Below are 23685 nucleotides of genomic sequence, written 5' to 3'. Positions count from 1 at the left end.
GAACCCACAGATTTGTGTTTGTCAGTATTTGGGATGGTTTAGTGACGGGTTGGTGGTTGGACTCAAAGATCTTAGTGCTCTTTTCCAACCTTAATGATGCTATGATAATGGTTTCAAAGTCAGGACTGAGATGCTGGAAGCTGCTCTGTCAAGAAGGAGCCCATCACTCAGGGACAAGCCAGCTGCACTTGCCCTCCGATGGCCCCCGCTCCTGCTGAGCAGCACAGAGCTCATCCCCACGCAATGACGGAGGCACCAGATAATGACAGCAATAACCATAACAATAATAATCCTTCCCAGCTATCAGCAGAGGAGCTCCGTGTGCTCCACAGCCAGGCAGGAGCTAAGCCTCGTGGCTTCCCACAGCATGATGCCAACCCTCCTGCGAGGGGGGAACTGGCTGGGAGGGCTTTGCAGGCTTCTTCATTAACCTTGGCCCAGATAGTTGGCTTTAATAATCCCTGCATGGCTTGTCCAGATCAGGGTAGCATTTGCCTCATCTCTGGGATGAGAAAATCATCAAGAATATTTTTTCCAGTACCCTTCCCAGCACCATGGCTCTTTTGGGACCAAGAAGGGCACAGCAGCACATGCTCTGTGCCAGGCAGAGCTGTCACATTCCTCACTTGCTATGCTTGCAAGCCTGCCCTGCTCCAGATCAGCCTGTGACACCTTTTATTTTGAGGTCAGCAGCAGCTGCTGGCAGCCTGGCCTCACTCCCTGTTTACTTTTAAAGCAGCTCAATGCAAATACAAAATTAACTGCTTCCTCAGATTGCTTTAACCATTTCATTGCTCCTGCTGACAGAGTGGTGCTGGTCGCCTGCATGCAGCTTTTGCTGTGCAGCAGATGAAGCTTTGGTTCTTCTGCCTAATCCCAGTTTTGGTCAGCAAGCCCAGACTAATCACTGGGCTCACATACAGTCCGCAAGGTTATTCTGTCACCGCTTCACCCCTGGAGAATAGAGGGGAAGGGGATCTGTGCAGCTCTGCAGTGATATCTGTACCTTCTGCCCCAGGGATGTGGGGGCTCTGGTGTTTCCCTCAGCAGGGACAGCAGCCAGGAGCTGCGGGCAGCCAGCAAGACGTCATCCTTGTGCTGGGAGCACACACTGTTCCCTCTCTGCAAATGACTCCAGAGGAAGGAATTTCACACAGAATTTCCTCCTTATGGGCTCTAGCCCTCGTTCTGGACACAGTCTCCCAGGAGAGGGATTTTGTGATGCAGAAGGCTGGGGTTATGTGCTCAATATCACTGATTTGGGGTTATGTGCTCAATATCAATGATTTGGCCATGCAGGGATCACCCTTTTTCCTTCTTTCTGCTGAAGAGCTTTCCACAGCAGGCTGAACACTTGGGCAGTGGGGAGGAGGGCAGAGAGCTCCCCTGGGAAGCGTGGTGACAATGACAGTGGCGGGCAGACCAAGGGCTCGCTGCCTCGTGCACAGCAAGCCTCCTCCCAGTGTGCAGCCACGTGGCTGGGCAGCACATGGACTGCTCTCACCCAAAAGCACGAACCTCTGCCTGCTGGAAACCATGAGCTCTTTGCAGGAGCAGTGCTGTTATGTGCACCATGGCTGCAATGTTCGGCGTTTGCAGCAGTAAGAGGGGTGCTGGGAATGGGCAGCAGCAGCTGAGCTTTCGGTGCCATCCGCTTGTCACAGGCACCAAAGGCCTTTGCAAATTTCCCTTGAAGAAGTAGGTCAGCATCTGATCTCTCTCTGGAAAGAGGAGAAGCACACAGGATTAATTAGCTTTTTTGGTATCACACAGTCAGGCAATGGCCGTGCTGCTGGGAAGCATCCCCAGGGCTAGGGCAGTGGGGTTCTTATGGTGTGTCCCTCTAAGCCCAGCTCGTGGCTGCATCCCAGCCACCTCCCAGCCACTGTCACTGCAGGAACACGGTTTGCTGCAGCTGCTGCCTGGCTGCTCGCAGCCTGCGCTGGTTTCAAAGCAATAGGTGGTGATGTAACTCGGCACTAAAAATAGCCCAGGAAGAGTCCCTGGAGCAGCAGGAGGAACTGCAGGGAAGGGCTGTATCAGCAGGATGATGTTGTCAGTTGACACTGGCTCGCACTGTCCCCTTGGTGTTGCCAACTCTGTCTGCTCCCTGATGGTTGAATCCAGGGTGGGCTGATAGATGGTAGGAGCTGTGGGATGAGTGGGCAAAGGAAAGGAGCAGGAGGAAACCTGCATCCGGCCTCCTCCGTGGGAGATCATTGGTAGAGCGGCAGTTGGTTTATTGGTGCAAAGTCTTGGAAGCATTACATGAGTTGAATGGGGACGAAAAGTTCTCTGCAACTGGTTCTTCACCAGGATGGCTCAGAGAGACATCTGATCTCCTCTCACCCTGTCAAAATGGCTCATATAGGGTCTGCAGGGACCTTATCTCACAGAGATGCAAAGGGTCCAGAATCTGAGTGAAACCAGCTGCACAGAGCAGTCACAAAAATGAGGATGGAAATCAGAGGGCGATGGTGGTGGGAGGTTGAGAGCAGCTGACAGATGTACTGGCTTGTTTTGATTGATATTTATATCTGAAGTGGCTTTTCCCTACCCTGAATAACTTGCATGGCTGAGCTCTGAGCAGCAGTGCAGACATCCGCACAGCGCTGTGCAGAGAGCGGGGATTTATTCACTGAGAAACATCTCAGGGAGGCTCAGAAAAAGCAGAATGGAAAGTGAAGCTGCTGGAGGGTGTGCAGTGGGGGATAGAGCTGCATAAACACAGAAGCAAGAGGAGGAAACCAAAATGGCCAGTGCTTTCCTGCCCCCATGTGCTGGGGCTGCAAGCCCACCTGCAGGACTGTCTTGCCATGCAGGAAAATGCAGAAAAATTGTACCAAAAATAATCCTCTGTCCTGCCATAACCTTTGGACTATCTCCTTATTGTTCTGTTCATGTATCTTTTGTCAAGGAATGGTTTTTATCTTGCACTAGCACAGAGGAATTCTGCTGTGCCAGCAGCTCACTAGGGAAGGGAGAGTCATGCTGGAGCTCCGCCGGCACAGCAGACACAACCGATAAGGACTGGAGAAGGAGGGGACAGAGCAGTAGCTGGAGTTTTGTTATCAGGAGCACAGGTTGAGTCTATTGTGGTAGCAGCCTGGCAAGAGTCCCTGATCTCCAAAGGGGGAAGAGGGCAGAGAGCACTTTGCCTGTTTTGCTGGCTCAGAGGCGGCCTTTGGTGCTGCCTCCTCGCCTGCAGCATAGCCAACAAACCGAACCCATAAACCATAAGCTACAGATGTTTTTGCTTGTGGTTTCTAGGTCAAATCAAATCAGTTAATAGAAACTTAGAGGGGAGAGAACACGTCCCGTTAATCACATGCAGCCTTCTGCAGGGAAGCACTGCTCCAACACCTGTGACCCCTCTTGTCCTGGCTCCCTGCAGCTCTTGAGAAATCCCAGAGCTGAGCTTCCACCCTAGCCAACAGAGCCTGGCTGTGCTTTGCTGTGCTTATCCTCAGCCCTCGGCCTTCAGCTGGAAACTGCTTGAGGCCGACAGAAGGTGCCTGGCCAGAGCTCTGGCATCTGAAAGCTCACCCCTCATCTTCCAGCTTCATTCTCACATTATTATGTTTGGTCCCATCAGGATTGAGTGTAGAGCCTGGAATCTATTTCTGTGCAAGGCATCTTTAAAGCATGACATCTCCCATCTTCCTTATTAAATTAGGCACTGGCCTCTTCAGTGGCCTGCCTTGTTGTGTGCTGAATCAGACACAACATCTCATGAAATGTTTTGCAAGTAAATAGTAATGAGAACCATGTGCATTCATTTGAACTAATGTAGGTACCACAAAAATGGCACAGACCGCACTGTGCAGACAGAGCACAGGCTGTGTCTGACTGCCCGTGAGGACTACGTGGTGAGAAGAAAGCTGTCTTGGGTTGGAACTGGGCTGATTTGTGAGGTCACTGCTTTTTTTTTTTTTTTTTTTTTGTCTTATGTCTTTTGATTCATAGAATCACAGAATCATAGAGGTTGGAAGGGACCTCAAGAGATCATCGAGTCCAACCCCCCTGCCAAAGCAGGTTCCCTACACCAGGTTGCACAGGTAGGCATCCAGGTGGGTCTTGAGTATCCCCAGGGAAGGAGACTCCACACCCCCCTGTGCAGCCTGTGCCAGTGCTCTGTCACCCTCACCGTAAAGAAGTTCTTGTGCACACTCATGCGGAACCTCCTGTGCTGCAGTTTCTGTCCGTTCCCCCTTGTCCTGTCTCCACACACTGCTGAAAAGATTCAGGGTCTCAGTTTTCATATAAGTGAAATGTTGCATCCCTCATCATGACAAGGATAATATTGAACTGGGGAACATTAAAGCATTCCTCTGTTCCCTGTAACAGGAACAGCTCCTAGGCAGGGAGACAAAAAACAAAACTATCTACATGAACTTAACACTCAAGTGTGCTTCTTCCAGGTCATGACACAGCCCAACAGAGGGGATTTTTCTCTGCTGCTTCCTATGTTCTATGAGTTCTGTTCATAAAGGGAAGTACTTGCTCCTTTAAACTGTCAGTCTGGCCCTTTTCAACAGCTCTTTTAAAAGTGTATGTACACGTATACACAGGCGAGAGAAAGGTGCCTGGGGAAGCTGGATGCTTAGTGCCTGCTTTCCAAATGCCCACCTGAGCAGATGCTGAGAGCCTGCAGTGCCACATCCCCTTCTTCTCAGCGAGAGGAGTGCTGCTATTGCCAACTCCCAGGGCCTGTGGAGCCCAGCATCTCAGGCTGCACTGCCCAGGGGTGATGTTCTCTCGCATCCAGGGGAGCAGCCCTGTGCCTGCAGGCCCGTGGCAGGGAGGTGACCAGTAGGCACATGTGGCCAAGGCCAGCAGGGAAATGGAGAGCTGAGCAGCAGTATACCTCTGCCAAGCCATGCTCCATGTCTTCTTGTTACAGGCATGACCCAGCTCAGGAAAGCTGATCACTGGGAGGCAGGAGGCAGCAGAGTGACTTGTAGCCTGGAATCGTTCCCTGGCTAATTAAGAGGGACAGAAAGAAGAGTAAGTCCCAAGGAAACCTAATGCTGCTGCGATCCCATGGGAACACCCCCAGAGCTCACAGCAGGAGCAGTGCCATGGGAACACACACCTGCCAGGAGCCCTGGCCAGGCCCATGGGCGTTCACAGAGAGTGCAGATTAAAACCAGCAGCAGGAGCTGCTAATCTCCTGCCACAACTGCTAGTTCCTCGGGTAAATTACACGTCTGCTCGTGGTTAGCTTCAGCCCAAAGAGACCTGGACTTTTAAGTACCCAAGGAGATGCCCATGCTGGGCAGCTCTCGCACACACAGGGTCCTCCTGCACCTCAAAGCACAGCTGTGTCGCGCAGCTTTCAGCTCGCTGACCTTCATTTCAATGCCGCGTGGAGCAATGTGTAGCTAAGAGGAGTTGCTCAGTCCCATTAGAAAGTGGTGGCAGGGCGTCACCGAGCTCACTGTCAGCGCCTGTTGCGCAGGCATTTAAACCACAACACTCGTTCTCCGGTGGTGGCTGCACCAGAAGCGTCAGACCCCGAGGTGTCTGACGGGGAGGCTGGGGAGCCCCGAGGGGACACCGCTCCCGAGTGACGGCCCAGGGCAGCAGGCCCGGAGCGCTGAGCGTGACAAGGCCTCCCCGTCCCGGCTCCCCTAGCAACAGCGCCGCCAGCGACCGTCCAATCAGCGCGCGGCAGGGCGGGCCGAGCCAATAGCGAGAGGCGAACGCGTGAGGGGCGGGGCTTCGGGCGGGGTGGGGGAGGGCCGGTCCCGCTCCGCGCCGCCATTTTATCGTCTGAGAAACAAAAGCGGCGCAGCCGCCACCGGCGCCTACCTGACCCCAGGTAACGGCTCGGGCCGCCCGCCGGGGCCGCAGGGCTCCGGGGCCGCCTGCTGCCGGGGAGCGGTCCTCATGCGGGCCGCGTGGTGGCGGGGCGTGGGGACCGCTGCACTGCGGGGGCTCCGGGCCGGCTGGGGGGAGCGGGAGGCGGGAGGAGGAGGGGTGGGGGACAGCGGTGCGGAGCGGGAGGTGCCGGCGGTCCGTGGGCCGGGCGGTACGGGTGGGTGCGTTGCGTAACGCTGCGCCGCCACTGCCCCCGGTGCGTGGAATCGGAAGTGCGCGGCGCGCTCCTTCCTCCGTGGGGCGGCGGGCGCGGCTGTGACGCGGGCCTGGCGGTGTGCTGTGTAGGGTCGTTGTTGCCGCCCGTGGGAGTCGCGGCCCGATGTGTCCTTGGCCCCGTTTCCTCCGTGCGTAGCGCTGATCTCTACAATTGAATTGCCCTTTGCTTCTGGTCCGTCAGCTTTTTATTTTTTGTCCCTCGTCAGGGATGCTGGAAACGCGCGCGGTGCCCGTGTGATTTCGTCCTCGCGTGCCCTTTGGGGTCAGCTGTTGGAATGGGAATTCAGCGTCGGGTTGGGAGCGGTTTTGAAGCACTGCTGTCCTTGCTCGTCCCGGCACGGTTAAATGGAAGCTGGCTTTGTATGCGGAAGCTCACATACGTGTGTGCGCGCGCTTCCAAACGGAGTCGTTACGTAACGGTCACTTGTTTGTTGTTGTTTACTACGCCGCTGAAAGTGTGAAAAGCAACAGTTTAACTGCCAGAACACAGAAAGCATTGATCCTTCTTCTTAAGCACAAGAAGTGATCAGAGGAGCCCGGTGGGAAGGATTTCGGGGGGGTGGGGGGAGCTACAAGGTGCTCGGTGAGGATGGCAGCCATCCGAATGCACTTGCTTCTAATAAAAGTAAGACCTGAGACTTGGCCGAGTGTTTCCTCATGAATTGAGTTTCATTAGCTTAATTGAAAAGCTCTCTTCCTACCTCTTCTGTCATTGAACAGAAGCCTGGCTCCTGTAGTATAGCTTGGAGTAATAAATTGCCCGCAGTGCATTGGTAATACAAATAATACAGTTTTATGTTGTAATAATGCAGTTTTACTGTTTATTCTTGAGGCAAAGTAGATCACAGTCAGGGTGGGCATGTGTGGCAGTGACATGGGATGGAGCTGGACAGCTGGGTAGCAGTGGGATGTGTGTGCTGGGCTTTGTGCTCTCAAACATTCCTGCCCTAACACTTGCTTGTGGAGAATGCTTCGCGTTTATCAGGCGTGCTGCTTTGAAAGAGGAGAGTGAGGCAAGATGTTAAAGAAAGAAGCACTTAGCTGCCTATCAGTGATGGGGCGGTGCTGAGGTCATGCCTCATTGTTCTCTGATTGCTGGGGAGTGAGGCGGGATGTTTTAGGGACTGTTTTGTGTTGTGAAGCGGTTAGGGAAAGTGGGTGAACCTTGTTGTGACTGAGTGCCCTGCTGTGCTCATAGGTGTCTGCCTTCTTGATCTGGGAATAGGTTACTCTCAGGGTGACAGGGAAAATCCTAGCAGTGATGGAGCGTCCATAAGGAAGCCCCACGTAAAATAAGCTAAATGTTAGTCGCTCGCAATCATGACATCTTTATCGTCCAAATCAACTCAATTAGATAAGGTTTCGGATTTGGAGCAAACATGAGCTGCTCTCAGTGGTTCTGATCTGAGAGTGTGTGCCTCTGCAGAGCAGAGCTCTGTGGGCAGGGGCTGGGACTGAAGAGTGCTTTGATGTGGCTTTTGGCGTTGGGCTGAGGTATAGCTGCTTTTCTGAAGAAGTTCATTGGTTTCCTTATCATTTCTGCACCAGTACTTGAGTACAGAACTTGTTCAGTGGGTAGAACATGCTGCAAATGAGATACTGCAGTAAAAGGTGAAAGGAGGGAAATCAAGTTGCAGATTAAAAAAAACAACAACAAAAAAATAACATAGAAAACCAAAATAGAGCTGTCTTGATTGCACTTCTGCTCTAGGTATACCTATAAATTTAGAGGTAAGAAATAAGTGTGGTGAATTCTAACCTACTAGGCTGACATCTCTATGCTCCTGACTGTTCTTGAGTATCTAGTGAACAGGGGTACTGCTGTGATATGAAAGCAGTCAGGTTTTTTACACTAGTGCGTGGAAAAACTCGCTGTCTCCCTTTCACTGCATCCACTTATCAGCTGTTGGGTTTGCTGATGCGTAGCTTGTCCCTGTTGGCAGGAGGCTGTACTCGGTGTCTAGGCAACGCTGGTCCAGCTGAGCATCTCTGTGGCTCGCTTGAAGAGATGAAAATTTTCCATTGCAGGGGAGAGTGTTTTGAAGCTGAAAAAACCGATGAAGTAACTTGACACACCAGTGTGTTATGTCAGGCAGGTATTCCCTTCATTTACAGTGCTGGGTACGTGGGATTGCGCACCAAGGAGAGAAATGGCAGCATGTTTAAAGGCACAGCACATACATTGCATTCCAGGGACGTGAGCAGGAACTCCAGGACATGGCTGACATCTCTGGTGGCTGCAGGATGCTCATGGTCATTTTCACTGTAAATTTCCAGCCTTTAAGGGGGGATGGCCTGAGCTGGTTCCTCTTGATGTTACCTTGAGCTGAGGCGTCTGTCTTGGCATTTTAAATTGGCAAACACATCAAAAACAGGATGTCTATTCTGCTTTCTTCACTCGACAACAAGTTTTGTGGCCTCTGCGTTTTGTTCTTAAGCTTGAATTTACACAAGCCTCTGTCCTTCAGCTTGTGTCTGCTCAACTTGTTCTCACAATGTTCTCATCCAGTTTTTCCCCTCTCTCGTTCTTCCTTCTCGCTTTTCTGTCTTGCTCAAGGTTCGTGCATCTTTGAAACAAAACAGGGCTGTTTTTTTTTTATTCTAAGAGGCTACATTTTGTAGCTTTAAGGTATAACTGTAGGTAGTGATTTCTGTAGGTTTTCTTGGAAATATCTCATGATATTATTTTGGGCCTTTCATAATAACGAGGTAATTCTTCTCCTCAATTTTGAAAAAAATAAAACCAGGAAAAAAATGATGACCCAATGTAATGAGCTGGGAGTAGCCATATATTTCTGCTGGGGAGTCTGAAATACTGCAGATATAATGGAGGTAAAACTGTTGAAATGAAGATTTGTTGGTGGTGATGTTCAGTAAAGCGCTCAGGAACTTCGAATCATCAGTGATGCTTTTTAGCACTCTTTGATTTGTAGGGTACCGAGTCCTTGAGGTCTTGAGTGCCCCTCTGAAAGATGGGCTGTGTTGGACTGATGATTACTTTCTATACCTATGGTACAGGTTCTCTTTTGTTGTACTGTTGTCAGCTATTTATTACTGAAGGTAGCCGAAGCCAGGCAGTGCCTGGTTTTGCATTGCTTTACTGGAGGAAAAAAAAAAGGTTTGTTCAGATAGCACTTCTGATCTCCGAGAGTCTTGCTTGATGAGTACAGACTGTGTGCATTTGCTGTGATGAATGGTTGGGAAGGATTCAGTGCATGAGCCATGGCTGTTTTGGAGCAGGTACGTGCTGACCAGCCAGTTAACAGGCCAGACAGGAGGGGTGATGACTGATCTCACACTGTGGCCCAGTGGAACTGGATGTCTTGATCCGTGTACTCTGTTCCAGCTGTGCTGATGTTCAGAAAGATGCAAGGATCTAACAGAATTGGGGTGGCTAGCTGAGACTGCTTAATGATGCTCCAGGTTGTTGACGTCTAGAGCCTGGGGAGCTCTGTGCCAGGAAAGAGTGCTCGTTTGACAAGCACTGTTGAATCTATTAAGAATGAACACTAGGAAACTGCTGGGTTTATTTTCTTGAGGCACAGATGGCTTTGACGACAGTACCCAAATAGCAGTGCGGTGCTTCACTAGTGCCTGAAACCTTACGGGAACTGTGGGCACTGCCTAACTTTGTGCTTACTGACGATGGCAGTTTCCTTTTAGCAATCACTCTTCTCATTTATTTTTGCCAAAGAACAGCACGTTATCTTGTACTTAGGGTATCTGGTTGAGAACACGATGGCAAATCCTTTTTCAGCAGGTGTTCACTAATATGCCTCGCTATAAAGTGGAGCTGCTACTTGGTAGGCTTCATCTTGATGTCTCTGGGGTATTGGCTCTTCCAAAAGGTTGGTTCAGCGTAAGTGAAGGTATGAGGTTGAACTGGATGGATGTGGTGTGTTTGTACTGAAGTAATCAACCTGGGGGATAAGTTTAAGCTAACTTAGGGGAAGACAGTGGGTCTGATTATTTAATAGAGATATTTAAAAACATCTCTTCGGAAATCTGATCAAGGATGTGATTCTGGGTGAGCAGGGAACAAAATGCTTTTGTAGAATCATCTCAGCATTGGTGGAAGCGAGCAGCCTCTCAAGGGTGAGGAATGGACAGGAGTGCAGAGGCAGCCAGGTTGAGCTGAGTGGTAACGGGGCTGACGTGCACTTAATGACTTTGCATCACTGAACACTGTTTGGCTTCAAAAAATGCAGTCTTCCATGCTCCGCTGTAAGCTTGGTTTCTCCCTGACAGGTTTTGTTTTCAGACAGTGTTGTTTTTCAGAAGGATGCAGTTGGAAGATGAGCCCTGCGTGAAAGATGGTGCTGTATTGCAGGGTTCTGATGAGAAAATAGGTCTTTGGCAGCCATCCTGTCTGAGTCCTCCTTTTTTTGGCTAGCGGATGCTAGCCATGCTTGCTCGTGTCAGAGAATGGCTGCTGGTACAAACCTGCTGTGAAGCAGCAGCTGTCCCGAGGGGTGTAAGAATTGCTGTTGGTTATGCCCTGCTACCTGGGTTAATAAAATGTTCCTTTGCATTACTGAGTTTCAGGCTGCTGTGAAAGCTTCCTTTTCTAGGTTGCCAAAACTTTGGGATTTTCTGCAGGTGTTGTACTGCTGTTGGAATAGGTAAGCTGTGAGATTAAACGGATCAATTCTTTCGCAGAGGTGGTTACACTGAGGCCGTGGTTGGCCCCACGTGCTGTGCTGTGACATCACCAGAAGGTGAAGTATGTGAACAACAAAACAAGGAGTTTGTAAGTGTCAGCAGACACTTTTGCAGAAGTCTTTTTACAACAGACTGCGGTCACTTTTAATAAGGAGAAACTGTTCTTGAATGAGTTGTGGTTACTGGGGGGAATATCCCTGACTTTTCCCTTGGTTTTACTGTGCCACATCAGAGTCTTTCTTGTAAAACTCTCCTGAGCTTGCCCGTTTGTGTCCAACCTGCTGCGGTTCAACAAGGAGCACAGTGAAATTACTCTTGTGCTTTGGGACTGAACTCCTGCGATCTGTTAGGCATCTTAAAGGAGCTCTACCTTTGAGAGCTTGGGATCTAACCTAGTTCCATGGTACCTTTATCAAGCATGCAGGGGGGAAGGAGGGGCACGTAGAAGTCATTCAATCACATGTGATCCCTCAAGGATGCGAGTTCAGGTTGTGTGGATGGTTGGAGATGTGTTTTTGGGTGGTTCAGTGTGTTGTGAAACAAACAGTTAAAAGGATGCGGTGAATGACTCATGAGCCTGTGCTGATTGATAGCAAAAACTCAGTGACTGTCATCTGAGGTAAAGACTCAAACCCAGTATTTGAGGAACTGTAGAATGAAATGCGGGTGGACGTGTCACGTCGTACTGCTGTGTCTTGCATTGCTGTGGCTGCTTCCTGCTGGAAGGAAGGAAGCTTCATTTGACGTATGCTGATGGCATGAGTGAATACACACATAAATAGGAGATGTGAAATGTGCAGTTGTGGGTGCCATTCTGGTGGCTCACTTACAGGAGATCTTCGGTGCTCCTTTAGGAGCCTTTTTCTCAGGGAGCTAGAGTGGATTTTAGGATTGGGACAGCAAAGCTTATCAGGTTTGTCCAGCTAAGTATTAGGGACTGGGATTTCTGAAGGGAGTGTAGACAGAAGAATGCTTTTTGTCATAAAGCAAACACAGCTGTTGGGAAAGACTTGACAGGTGCCCTTCAGAGCAACTTCATGTGCACGGCAGCTGAGTCTCCCCTGCTTGGAGGGGTGCCCAGCCCTGTTATTGAGGGGTTAGAAGCACCAGGCTGCTGAGTTTGTGGTAGCAAGGAAGGTGTGTGCGTGGATTTATTTTAACCATGATACTTGGATTTCTGGGTGGCTTTTTGTATCTTGAATAGCACTTTCGCTTGTGTAATCCACATAATTTAGCTTTTGCTGTCATATTTTCAGAAGATTAAAGGCTGGATGCTATTTTGGTTTCTCCATGACAAAGGGCAGTATTGTCCTTTTATAGCAACCGGTGTTTTTAGGCAGTGGTGCCAGAATACTGTTCGAGGATGGATCAGTTTCTAAATAGGAAGTTTAAGTAGCTTAGTTTTGATGGTTCGGGTTTCTTAGTTTCCATGGCATTTTTACGTGGAAAGGAGGCAAGCAAGCTCTTAAATTACACAGTCCCTGGAAATACAGCACGGATCAGAATTGCACGCTCTTTTCTGGCAGAGTATGCTTAGTAACCTGTAACTTGGCTTTATTTTTGTTTCAGGGAGATTAAATAGCTTGGAGACATAAAGCTGGTGTTTTGCTGGAGCTTTGTTTATGTAATGGTTAAACTTCCAGGTTACAAAGGACGTTCAGAGAGCCGACAGCTCTCGCTTTTTGCCACTTCTAAGACTTGTTCAGTACTCCTGACCTCCTTGATGGGGCTTTAGAGTTCCCTCCCTCAGCGCAGTGTCTTCATCTGCTAAGAAAAAGGAGCTGTTGGATTGCCTTGGATACTCTCTTGTGTTTGAGGACAGAGTGTGGGGTCTTGCAGAGCTGCCTTAGGCCTGGTGAGGGGCAGGGATGGAATGTGATACAGCTCGGATTTGGCTGGTGATGCGTTGGTGCTGTTAGTGTGTTCTACATAGACACGTGTGCTCTGTAATTCCTGGTTTCATCTGCCGGGGCTGTGCTCAGAAGTCCTGCTGGTACTTGTTGCAAGAGCAGCTCTGCAGCTGTTTCAGACTTAGCACTGTGAATGCATGTCTTAACTTGCGGGGCAGTGTTTTTCTCGTAGTAAACATTGCTGCTCGCATTTAGAGGAAAACACCATGGTTAAAAGAAGCTAGCAAAAATACTGCTTTTAGTTTATGTGCTCAGTGTACATCTTCATACATGTGTAGGCACTGGGATGCCTTATCTTTTGTCTGTAGGCTGTGGTAGTATTGGCTCAGAAGGGCACAGTGCTCTGGTTGCAGGAGGGGCTGCCTGCTGCAGGTGCTGATGCACACTCCTGCCTCCTGCAGGCAGAGCTGCACTGCCCCTGTCTTCCCAGTGGAGTTGTGCCTGTCGGTGTGGCATGCCTTGCTTGAGCTTAGGGTATTTCCAGATATCCTGCTGTGCTGTGGTTTTAAACAAGCTTGACCTTTCTTTTTCAATTTCTTGCTGATTTTGAAGATCTGTAAGGCTAGTAGAGATTTACAAAGAGGCTGAAACTTTTTTCAGAGCTAAATACTCGGCTGCATTTTGCTTGCCATGCGCCAGTGATAGCTGAGCTCTGGCACAGAGTGCAGAGCTTTTTTTAAAAGCTAATGCCAGTGGATTTGCTTCGGGCTTTATTGCTGCATTTCTCCAATAATACAACAGGAAGGTGTATACAGCTTGAAATAGGAGTTTCTGTAACAGGAGGAGGGCAAGTGCTGCTGCTTTAATTTCTAGATGAACAGATACTTTCCATCTGGTAATAAGTACACGTTCTTTCTTGCTGGGAATCATTTGTTAGTGCTCTGATGTCAAAAATAGGATTAGATTTCTACCTTGATACAAGCAAGGGCTGCTGCCTGCTTAGCTCTGCTGCTTTCCCTAAGGGATTTTGTGTAACTGTGTTCCTGAATTATGCATAATTCTGGGTTTTGACTAATTTGTGTGATTAAGTCAAGAACTTAAAGGAATTTTCTTCCTTTTTGTCTAGTGAGGCCTTTTTGTTGTACCAGCCTACATGAGTGCATTGCCACAGTTGCCAGCAGTTTAATAAGAACAGATGAGAAGAACCAACTGCTTGCTACTGATGTGTTTCTAAGAAGCAGGTGGGGTAGAAGAGACCAAGCACTTTATGTTCAGCAAGTAGAGCTTGCTGCTTTATAGCTGCTGTTGGTGAGCCCATCATTCCAGTGGTGGACTCCTCAAAATTCACCAGTGAGGGCTGAAGCCAAAGTCTTGTTGCTTGGAAAGTGAAGGTACATGTTGTCTCAGCGTGTAGGTGTGGGGAAATTGATATTTAACTCCTGTAGATGTTCCTGCTGAGTGTTTTTACGACACCTCATACTTACTCATCTGAGTGCATGTCACCGAGTGCCAATTTAAGGATCGTTACATTGATCGATCAGCTGCAGAAGAACTCAAAAGCTCCTTTGCAGAGAAACTTAGAGCTCAGCATTTTTTTTCCTTACCAGTATTTATCAGTAACAAAGTAGTGTGGGTAGTCACAGACCCATGGTTTAAAGTTCTACTTAATGGAAGGACTTTTTACCCCCAGTCTTCTAAAGCAGGTCTGGTGGGGCAGCCTTCTGAGATGCAGGCTGGGGTGTTGCAGACCCTGGGTGGATTTGTTACCAGCTATTGCAGACCTACAGCATCCTACTGTTCTTGCATTTAGGGGAGCCAGGAAGCCTTTAACCTGTCCAGTGGTTTTAACATCCTCATGTTGCATCCCTCTGCTTTGTGGTTTGTGTTCAAGGAGTGTACCTTGCTGTTTGCAGTAGACTGATGGTGCTGTTAACAGAGGCAGAGGCATGCCTGTAGTGTGGTCACTTCAGGATTTGGAGTAACAATGCCACTTGGATAGGTGTGTTGCAAGTTCTTGGTGTGTTATGCCGTTCCAGCTGTGAGGAGCTGTTCTCTTGGCTCAGAACTTCAGCTGAGCCCTGCAGCAAGGTCCTGGTTGTGTGCACAAAGCAGGTGGTGGGTGTCTCACAAACTTCCTGTGCTGCTTTCCACTTTGGTGGTTGCATGTTTGTCCATCCCTTTTCAGCTGGTTGTCGCTTGCTCAGGTTGAACCAGCTTTCTCTTTGGCTTCTCCCATGGGTCAGTGATCTTTCTCACGTTGCCCATCTGTGTGGTTTGGTTTCCTCGGAGCCTGGAGGAGGGGCCCATCTTTGGCTCTGTGGGCTTGGGGCGCTTTGTAGCAGCTCAGCTCAGCAGGCAGCTTCCCTTCTGTGCAGTGAGCTGTGGGAAAGAGGGCAGAAAGCTTTGCTGCCTGGTTTGTGTCTCTGTGCAGCTGGCTGGGGGTGGCGGTGGCCCCCTGAGTGTGTAAGTCTGTGCTCAGGGGAACCCAGCTTTAATGGGGGGCTGGGAGGGCGGCCTAGTGCCAGCAGTTCTGCTGTTGGGTGTTGGGAAAAGCATTACTCAGTGAGAAAGCAGTGTGAGCTGCTGTGCTTATCCCAGCTGAGATCTCTGCTGTTGGAAGCAGCTAGTAAAAACCAATCTGATGCATTCGCCAGGTTGTTTGTGCAATTAATGGGATGGTAAAGGGGCAGTTCAGATTGGGTGAGGCTGAATGGCAAAATTCCCAGTATGAAGTGAGAAGAGCAAGTGCATCATTTGTAGGGGAAATGCTTGGGTTTTAGCATCACAGAGCAAAATCTTAAGGCTTTTTTTTGTTGTTCATGCAAATGAGAATACCTCTGAAGGCTGCTTCATTGCATGAAAACAGCCTGAATTTATTAGATATCTTCTGTATCTTGAATGGATAAAATACGTCGATTGTTCCCAGTGCAAACCTATGCTGCTTGGTTCAGTGAGAGGAAAGCAGTGGCAGGGCCGTGCAGGCATATTGCCTTCCTGGGCACTGCTGCCCTGCTCAAACCTTACGTTGCAGGCTCACAGCAAGGCAGGAGCAGCAGCTTATTCATTACAGGCACTGAGCTGCTGCTGCTGAGGTCCCTGAGGGTGCAGTGAGTGAACAAGGTGTTGAGTATTGGTTGTGCTGCAGGTGCTTTGTGCTCCTCAGCTCTGCGCTGGAGCGGCATCTGCAAGGCTGAGCTCCTGGTGCAGCTCCTGCAGGGGCAGGACTGGCACTCGGGAGATGTGGCAGTGCTGCAGTTGGCAGCAGGCTGGGTGACACGGAGAGGTCCCAGGCTGCCTGTCTCCAAGGTGTGCCAGGTTGTTGGCTCTGGGGACACAGTCACCTCACGATGATGGAATGTGCTGGAAGGGGAAGCTTGCTAATTTGGTAATACTGTTACAGTCCAGCAAGGGAGAGAAAAACAACTAACTGTTGTGTAGTGAGTGAAATATTGATCTGTGAGCCGTGGTGCAGGTACACATTCCTGGAGCTGAGCGATCGATCTGTGTCCTTAAGTGGTGTTTTCACTCCAGCCGTGCCCCCTCGGCCGGGCCATGCCGAGTGCTGCTGCCCACTGCTCTGCTTCTCGGCTTGCTGGGAAGCTGCTGGGTAGCGAAGGAAGGCAAATAAAAGCAGAGCCGTGACCTGGAACGCTTTGTGGTCCCTGGGAACGAAGTGCGTTATTGTTTGTGTAATCGTCTAGCAGCAGCCTGTTTTGAGCCTGTTTTCGCTGCAAAAAAAAAGTTAATCATTACAGTTTCGGACTAAAATGAGAGCGACCCGACTAAAAATTTACAGGCGGCGGCAGGCCGGGCCGAGCCGCGCTGCGTGACCCCGTGCCCGGTGGGTGCAGGGCACGGCCGCGGGCGGCGCTCGCGGGGGCGGAGGGGGTGGGGGAGCAGCCCGCCCCTCGCCGGTTCTGCGCAGGCGCGAACGCTGTTGGCTCCGCCCACCGGCGCCCTCCATTGGGCGAGGCGCGGTGGGCGGGGCGAGGCGCGGCGACCTGTCTGGCCGCGTCCCGAGCGCGCCCGCATTCCGGCGCCGGCTGAGCGGCGTACGGGGCTAAGGCCGGGCGCTCCTTTGCTTGCCTTACAGACTGCTGGGCTGGAGCTTCACCTGCACGCCTCCGCGACCTGCTCCTCGGAACCGCCCTCGCACCGTCGCCTTCCTCTGTCTAATGCACTACAAGGATGAGCCCAGCGTTTGGAGCCATGGAAGTGGAGCACTATTCCAAGGGAGTCCTGCTCGAGCCCTTTGTCCACCAGGTCGGGGGACACTCCTGTGTCCTCCGCTTTAATGACAAGACAATCTGTAAGCCCCTTATCCAGAGGGAGCACCAGTTCTATGAGACTCTCCCAACAGAAATGCGTAAATTCACTCCGCAGTATGAGGGTAAGTTCCCAAACCGTAGGATGGGGCTGGGCTGCCACTTTGCACAGTGCCAGTTTGCTCCGCTGTCTCTGAAATCTCTTCTGAGTGGAAGAGGTTTTGGGGCTTTTCTTTTCATGTATTTTGATGTTGTCTGAGGCAGGCTGTGGAGATGCAGGGTGGAATTGCTTGCCCAGCTGGTGTTTGGGCTGCCTAACAGCATTAGAGTAGAGCAGCTCTGCTGGCAATAGCCCATGTATCTCCCTTAGGCATAGGTAAGTTGCTGACAGCTTGTGAATGCTTTCAGTGATTCTCTGCTGATTTTTATTTGTAGATTTATAATTGTGACTGTTTGTTTAAGGTCTGTTTACAGGGATTTGGTAAGACGGGTGGTGTTTTGTGTAAGCTTAATTGTGGTCTCATTTATTTTGGGGTTTGTTCTCTCACTCTCATTTTGATCACAATAAATACACGTTGGCGAAGTGTGTTGTTAAATATTTGCAGCATTGTTTCTGTCATTAAGGAAATGAAAATCCTTGGCATTTTAGGTAGGCAAGGATCAAATAGCCCTGATGAGGCTGAGTCAGATGTTATGTAGGAGTGGAAATTCCAGTTCTCCTAAGCATTGCTCTAGTTAACAGAAATACTTTTCTTTGTTATTCCATCGATGGCTGGCTGGTGATTAATAAATAATGACTGAAGCATTTTTTAAATGGAGTTGCTTTTCCTGGCACGCTGAATTGAACAGCTGTTAAGGGTGACCGTTTTGCACTGTTTGTGAAACTGGCAGAAGACTTCAGAGATGTTTTCCAGTAATGCTCTCTGCATCTGACACATCTTACATGAGTTCTTTTGGACTGGAAGAAAACATCGTCTTTGAGTGATGCTTTTCAGAATGTAATAGAACGATTGTACGGGTGTATGTGGCTCTTTGGGGGGAGTGTGGGAGGGGTTAGGGGGTAAGGGGCCTCACTTGGGCCTTCTGTGTTGTTTTTTTTTCCCCAGGATAAAGGCCATTTGTTAGCTGGTTCCCCCTTTTTTTTCTATTCTTTCCTTTGTGGTAGCAGGAGTGTCAATCAGAGCTTCTGCACCCCCTCCCCCTGGGTACTGTAGGTGTCAGAGCTGCCTCTCAGAAGTGCCTCTCTCTCATCGAGACCTTTTCCTCTGGCCCAAAGATGAGCTGCAAGAGCTGTGCAGATGGCTTTGATTTGAGGGTAGGGAGAGGGGGCTGGAAAATGTAAGACTAAAAACCAATTCAGACAACTGTTATGGCTTCTATAAGTAAGCATGGAGATGTGTGAATGTTAGCACTAGGGGCATCTGTGTCAGAGCACTCTGCTAGGACGCTCAGAATGCACTGCAGTGCTCCAGAGTCCTGGAGAGGGAGGATAAGAGAGAAGTGTTTTCAAGGCTCACCATCTCTCTGTGTACCACAGATATGTTCTGTACTGCATTTTGTTATTTATTTCACAAGACTATTGCATTACTGCTATCAATAAAATATATACCAAAATGAAGAACACATGTAATTCAATGTAGTGATTGAAGAGGGAAGCTCTTGGACTAGTGTTATTGTAATGTGACATCTTCTTGTTTTGCTTTGCTTGCAAGTCTTTCCCCTGGGGTTCTGCTGACCAAATATTGTTTGGACAAGTGGATTTTGCTTTGCTGTCGGGCAAAACTTAAAGCTTTCAGTGTCTGTTTGAGTTGGGGTTTTTTGTGCAGGTCACTTCATTGCAAGTTGTTAATGTGTTTCACATCTCCTTCAGGGTCAGACCAGTCAGGTTTTTTAATAAACATTTTTATTAATTGAAATTGTCTCCTGTTATTATTTAATTCTTACTTGATTCTGAATTGGAGAGAACAGATTTTTTTTTGTGTTGTTCTTTTGTTATGATGAATTGTCTTTTTTGAGGTATCATATTTGTCTAGGTCTTTTGATATTTGTTAGGTTGGCAGATGAGGTTTGGCCTGTGGCAAGATAGAAACTAAGGACTGGGGTAAGAGGAAAAAAAACCCACAAAAGTTGCTGTATTCTTAATGTAATGTGTGTTGTAAAAGGCTTGCTTATTGCTTCAGCAATTCACAGCTTTCTCTCTTGTCCTTTCTCTCTCCAGGTGTGGTGTCAGTGAGCTTTGAAGAGGATGAAGATGGAAACTTATGTCTAATAGCATATCCATTAAATGGGGACCACAATAACATGGAGAACTTAGATAACTCTGACTGTGAACCCAAAAGTAAGCTGTTGCGATGGACTAACAAAAAGACAGTGTTGTTAGAAAATGAGAAGATATCGAAGGAGTGGGTCCGACAGCACAGGAAGGAGGAGAAAATGAAAAGGTGGGTTTAACAGGGAGGACTGGGATGCAAAGGGTTGAAGCATAAGGTTTTTGCTGTCAGACCTGGATAAGGTCTCCAGAATTCCAGAGAATTCTCCAGAGCTCTGCTTTCAGTTTCTGTTCTCATTTCTTTTGTGTTTTTTTTTTTTCCTGACCTCTTCAGTGCAGTCGGGCTCAGTGGTGAAACTACCTTCTCCTCAGCCTGACAGCATGGTGACCCCTAACTAACCATGGCAAAAAAAGAAAGGTTTTCCAGTGCTGTACAAGAGATGTATTACAAATAAACCATCTCATTCCAGTTGTGCTGCTGTGTAGGGAGCTTTATCTGTGTTAAGTCATATTCTCCCCCACGTTTTCTAATAATTATGGCTGTGAGCTCTCTGAGCTGTGCTAGAGCACTAACCTCAGCAAAGGATAAACCTTAAAGTGTCCCTTACTTCTTTAGAAGTAGTTCAGTTGGGTAAAGAATGTATAAATCAAATTAGTTGTTTTATGACATATTTGACTGTATGCTAATTTACACCAATGTGAAAGTAGCTTACAGTGGTTGATGTGTTGCTGTTGTTCAAATGGTCTGAATGTACAGAAAGGAAAACAACCAACTTAATGCTAATTGTTAGAGAAGGCAAGTAAAATAGCTTATGAAGTTAAGCCTAGTGAGGACGAAGTGCTTGTCCTTGTTTCACTTCTAACATGATGCTTTTTTCTCTTTTCTAGTCATAAGCTAGAAGAAGAATTTGAGTGGCTGAAGAAATCTGAAGTTTTATATTATACAGTAGAGAAAAAAGGGAATATTAGTTCACAGCTTAAACAACATAATCCTTGGAGCATGAAATGCCACCAGCAGCAGTTACAGCGGATGAAGGAAAATGCAAAACATCGAAATCAATATAGTATCCTTTCCTGAAAGTGCTTCATGGCAATGGAATAGTGGGGCTTTGCTTTCTCTTTCTTGGATATGACAGACAAACATTCAGTGTGGGCTTAACTGTAACCCAGAGAGAGGCTCTGTGAGGCAGTTGCTTGTATGGTGACTTGGAAGGGACTGCCAGCACTTTCCAGAACAGAGGTTCTTCCAGCATGCTGGGAAGTAGCTAGGCTAGGAAATCCAAATAAATCTACAGGCTGGGACTTAGTTAATGGAAGGGTTTTAGGGACTTTGGGATCTTCCACAGAACCAACCTAATTGACTGTTTTTCCTTTGGTGAGAGGCATTGCTGTGTTCAGTACTGGGGATCTCAGAAACTAGTTGCTGCTTTCCCTTTTCTGCAGCTTCTCAATGTTGTCTCAGGGTAGTATGTTCTGATGCAAAGAGTTGTCTGCTTCAGTAGTCCTTTTGTAGTGAGCCTTTCTGATAAAGACAAGCTGGGTATAATCTGTCAGGATGGGATGCTTTGGTAAGCAAGTTCTCATGTGTGAGGAGTTCTGGTGAATGATTACCAGGGCATCTCAGTGACTAATAAGCTGTTCAAAGTGAGAGAAAGTACTTTGTGGCTGCTGTTCTCACTGCTTCACTGCAGGTGAGTATTAAATTATCGAGGAAGTGTGATATTTCAGAAATGGGTCTCGTGTTCTGAAGTATTTGCAGGCTGCACTTTGTCATTCTGAACCTGTGGTTTGTCTGCCAGATTTTATCTGTGTGACCTCAGTTACATTTTTCCCACTTACTGTTAAGAAAATCAAATCAGTCACCTCTCTTGTCTATCTTCTCTAGAGACCAATGGAACTAGGAGTAGATAAGCACTTGGATACCATGTGTTTGCAACTGAGTTTTGATAGGGTGCTGTTTTCTGGTGTGCTTACACTGGAGTTATGACACTAAAATGTGGTAATGGTTTTAGCATCCCATGACTGTACTGTGAGGATTGTTCCTTGACTAGCACTTCCAGAGTTCATTTTGCTGGAGAACCTGACATCTCGATATGAAGTACCATGTGTGTTGGACCTTAAAATGGGAACTCGACAGCACGGGGATGATGCCTCGGAAGAGAAGAAAGCTAACCAGATCCGAAAGTGTCAGCAGAGCACATCAGCTGTTATTGGAGTTAGAGTTTGTGGCATGCAGGTGAGAGGAGAACTAGTTGTGTACGGCAACAGATAAGTGCCTGCTTCTGTTGGTGCTTTATGCTTCGATAGTAATCCTGTGTGTTGCTGCCTTTGGGATGCTGTGCTTCATTTCCATCAGTGAGGGGAAATAAGCTTTTGACAAGCTGGTTGAAGGTGACAGAATCTGCAGGAGCAGCCTGTAGCAATTTCTGCATCACAGGGATTGTGTTCTGAGCAAGAAAATAGACTCCTGCACCATCGCAGTAATTGAAAGCTGTGCAGGAAAACTGCTGATTTGACTAACATCGTGGAATAGAAACAGTTGAAGAGAAGATCTGCTGGCATGTGCACCAAAGCACGGGTGTTTGCCAGCATTTTATCTAGTATCACATCTGTCTTGCAGACTTTTGGGTCTTTTTCTGTTTACAGTAGGCTTGTTGTGAGGTGGCTTAGGAAGTGTGGTCAGATGAGATACTCGCATGGACTTTCACCCACGTTTTTTGTTTACTTGTTTCTGTCTTTCCTACGGTGACAAGTGGGAAAGAACTTGTTTGTTTCTGAGGCTTTTCCGAAGCCTCTCTCCTCCCATCCAATAGATTCCAGGAATGCCAGCAGTGTTTGCTAGGACTTGTTCCACAGCGTGACTCTTGGCATGGTTGGTGTTCAGCACACTGTTGAAATTCTGAGAAAAGCACGAGACAAACAGAAGTGTGAGAGCTGCCTTGTAACCACACTGCTGGGATTTGGGCTGGCTGGCTTGCTGCTTTGCCTTCCAGGACAGACCTGAGGTGGAAAACAAGAGCTTGGGAAGTGCTTCTTGTGCTTACTTTACTTTTTTATGTTTGGGGGTTTTCTTCCTGTGTGATGCATGGAGCACTTTCCCATAGGAAGCAGGAGGGTGGAGACTCTGGGTGGCCATTCAGCCCAGCTTTCTGGGGATGGAGAGGTGCCTGTGAGCAGAGGCAGGTGCAGTGTGAGTGGCTGTGTATGAGCTGTAGCTCCACAGAAGTTGGCCGCAGCTTTCCTGATCTTGCTTCAACTCCTCACTCACACGTTCCGAGTGGAAAGGCTCAAATCTCAGCTGAAGGAACTTTCCCCTTCCCCTGAGCCTCCAAGTTGCATCAGCACTGCTGGGCCTGCTGTTGTGGATGGGCTCTGTGACTCCAGAGCAGAGCTAACCGAGCACTGTATCTGTGTAAGAGCTTTCACAGCAGTCTTCCGCCCCCCTCAGCCTTCAGGTCAGTGCTGGCAGCGATTTTAACTCTCCCTTTCCCTTGGCTGTGCTTGAATACACAGGTGTACCAGGCAGGCACTGGCCAGCTGATGTTCATGAATAAGTACCATGGGAGAAAGCTGTCAGTCCAAGGATTTAAAGAAGCACTTTACCAGTTCTTTCATAACGGCAAATACCTGCGCAGGGAACTCTTTGAATCCGTTATTAAAAAACTGACTGAACTCAAGTCAGTCCTGGAGAAACAGGAGTCGTACCGCTTCTATTCGAGCTCCCTGCTCATCATCTACGATGGGAAGGAAAGGCAGGAAGTGGCTGTGGACTCGGACCCGGAGGACTTGGAGGACCTTTCGGAGGAGTCGTCGGATGAGTCCGCAGGAGCGTACGCCTACAAACCGACTGCCAGTACTGTGGACGTCCGCATGATAGACTTTGCCCACACCACCTGCAAGTACTACGGAGAAGACAGCGTGGTGCATGAGGGCCAGGACACGGGTTATGTTTTTGGACTTCAGAATTTAATAGATATAATTAAAGAAATCAGAGAAGAGAACAACGAGTAAATGGTGTGAACGCACATCAGTAGGAAGCGCACTCTTGTGACTCTGTATTCCAAAATTATTGGCCACTTTCTGGTGGTAGGAATCCTTACAGACTCTGCAGGGATGGGCCCAGCAGAGTCACACTTGTTCAGAGGGCATTTACTTACCTTGGTGCTGGACCTAGCACTGGCAGAACTTAGTATCCTTATTTATTTTAACTTTCTTAAACATTCCATATTTGATTACTAAGATACCTCTGTTATCCCTGTGTGTATACGTTCCAATAAAATCCTTTTTGTTCATTGTAAGCGATGCTTCTGTCATGGCTGCTGGCTGAGGAAGAGGTGGAGGTCCGAGATCTTCCTGAGCAGTGTCAGAACAGCAAAGCTCCTTAGACCAGACATGGAGTGACGCGTCACTTCTGGGCCTCCTGGCAAGAGCAGCGAGTGAGAACCACGGCAGGGGAGAGCTGGGGCCTGGAGCACCTGCCTCGGGGAGGAGGGCTGCGTGGCACCAGGAGAAGGCAGCTTGGAGGGAGCCGGGGGATGAA

General features: G+C 48.6%; 1 protein-coding gene across 2 annotated transcripts; it reads left to right on the top strand.

The window, feature by feature from the left end:
* Nucleotides 1-5772: 5772 nt before the first annotated feature.
* Nucleotides 5773-23443, top strand: IP6K2 (inositol hexakisphosphate kinase 2). 2 transcript variants are annotated; one of them, XM_065749818.1, is made up of 6 exons: nt 5773-5824; nt 16705-17001; nt 19095-19317; nt 20034-20209; nt 21206-21381; nt 22659-23443. In XM_065749818.1, exons 2-6 carry the CDS (start codon nt 16800-16802, stop codon nt 23154-23156), a joined length of 1275 nt encoding a protein of 424 aa, XP_065605890.1. In that variant the 5' UTR covers nt 5773-5824; nt 16705-16799; the 3' UTR covers nt 23157-23443. The 2 variants fall into 2 exon arrangements, with proteins under 2 accessions (XP_065605890.1, XP_065605891.1); XM_065749819.1 differs by lacking the exon at nt 5773-5824 and having other exon boundaries at nt 16690-17001.
* The last annotated feature ends 242 nt before the right edge of the window (nt 23444-23685 follow it).

Source organism: Cyrtonyx montezumae, unplaced genomic scaffold, assembly GCF_038088225.1.
Source record: "Cyrtonyx montezumae isolate F1298 unplaced genomic scaffold, pur_monq_1.0 scaffold_6, whole genome shotgun sequence".
In the NCBI taxonomy this organism is placed as follows: Eukaryota; Metazoa; Chordata; class Aves; order Galliformes; family Odontophoridae; genus Cyrtonyx; species Cyrtonyx montezumae.
The sequence above is the reverse complement of the archived record's forward strand: the minus strand, read 5'-3'. Positions and strand labels throughout refer to the sequence as shown.

Coding starts and splice junctions, on each gene's coding strand:
- IP6K2 (XM_065749818.1), top strand. CDS start 16,800: ATGAGCCCAGCGTTTGGAGCCATGGAAGTGGAGCACTATTCCAAGGGA. Junction 19,318..20,033: donor AAGGAGGAGAAAATGAAAAG/GTGGGTTTAACA, acceptor TCTCTTTTCTAG/TCATAAGCTAGAAGAAGAAT. Junction 21,382..22,658: donor TTAGAGTTTGTGGCATGCAG/GTGAGAGGAGAA, acceptor TTGAATACACAG/GTGTACCAGGCAGGCACTGG.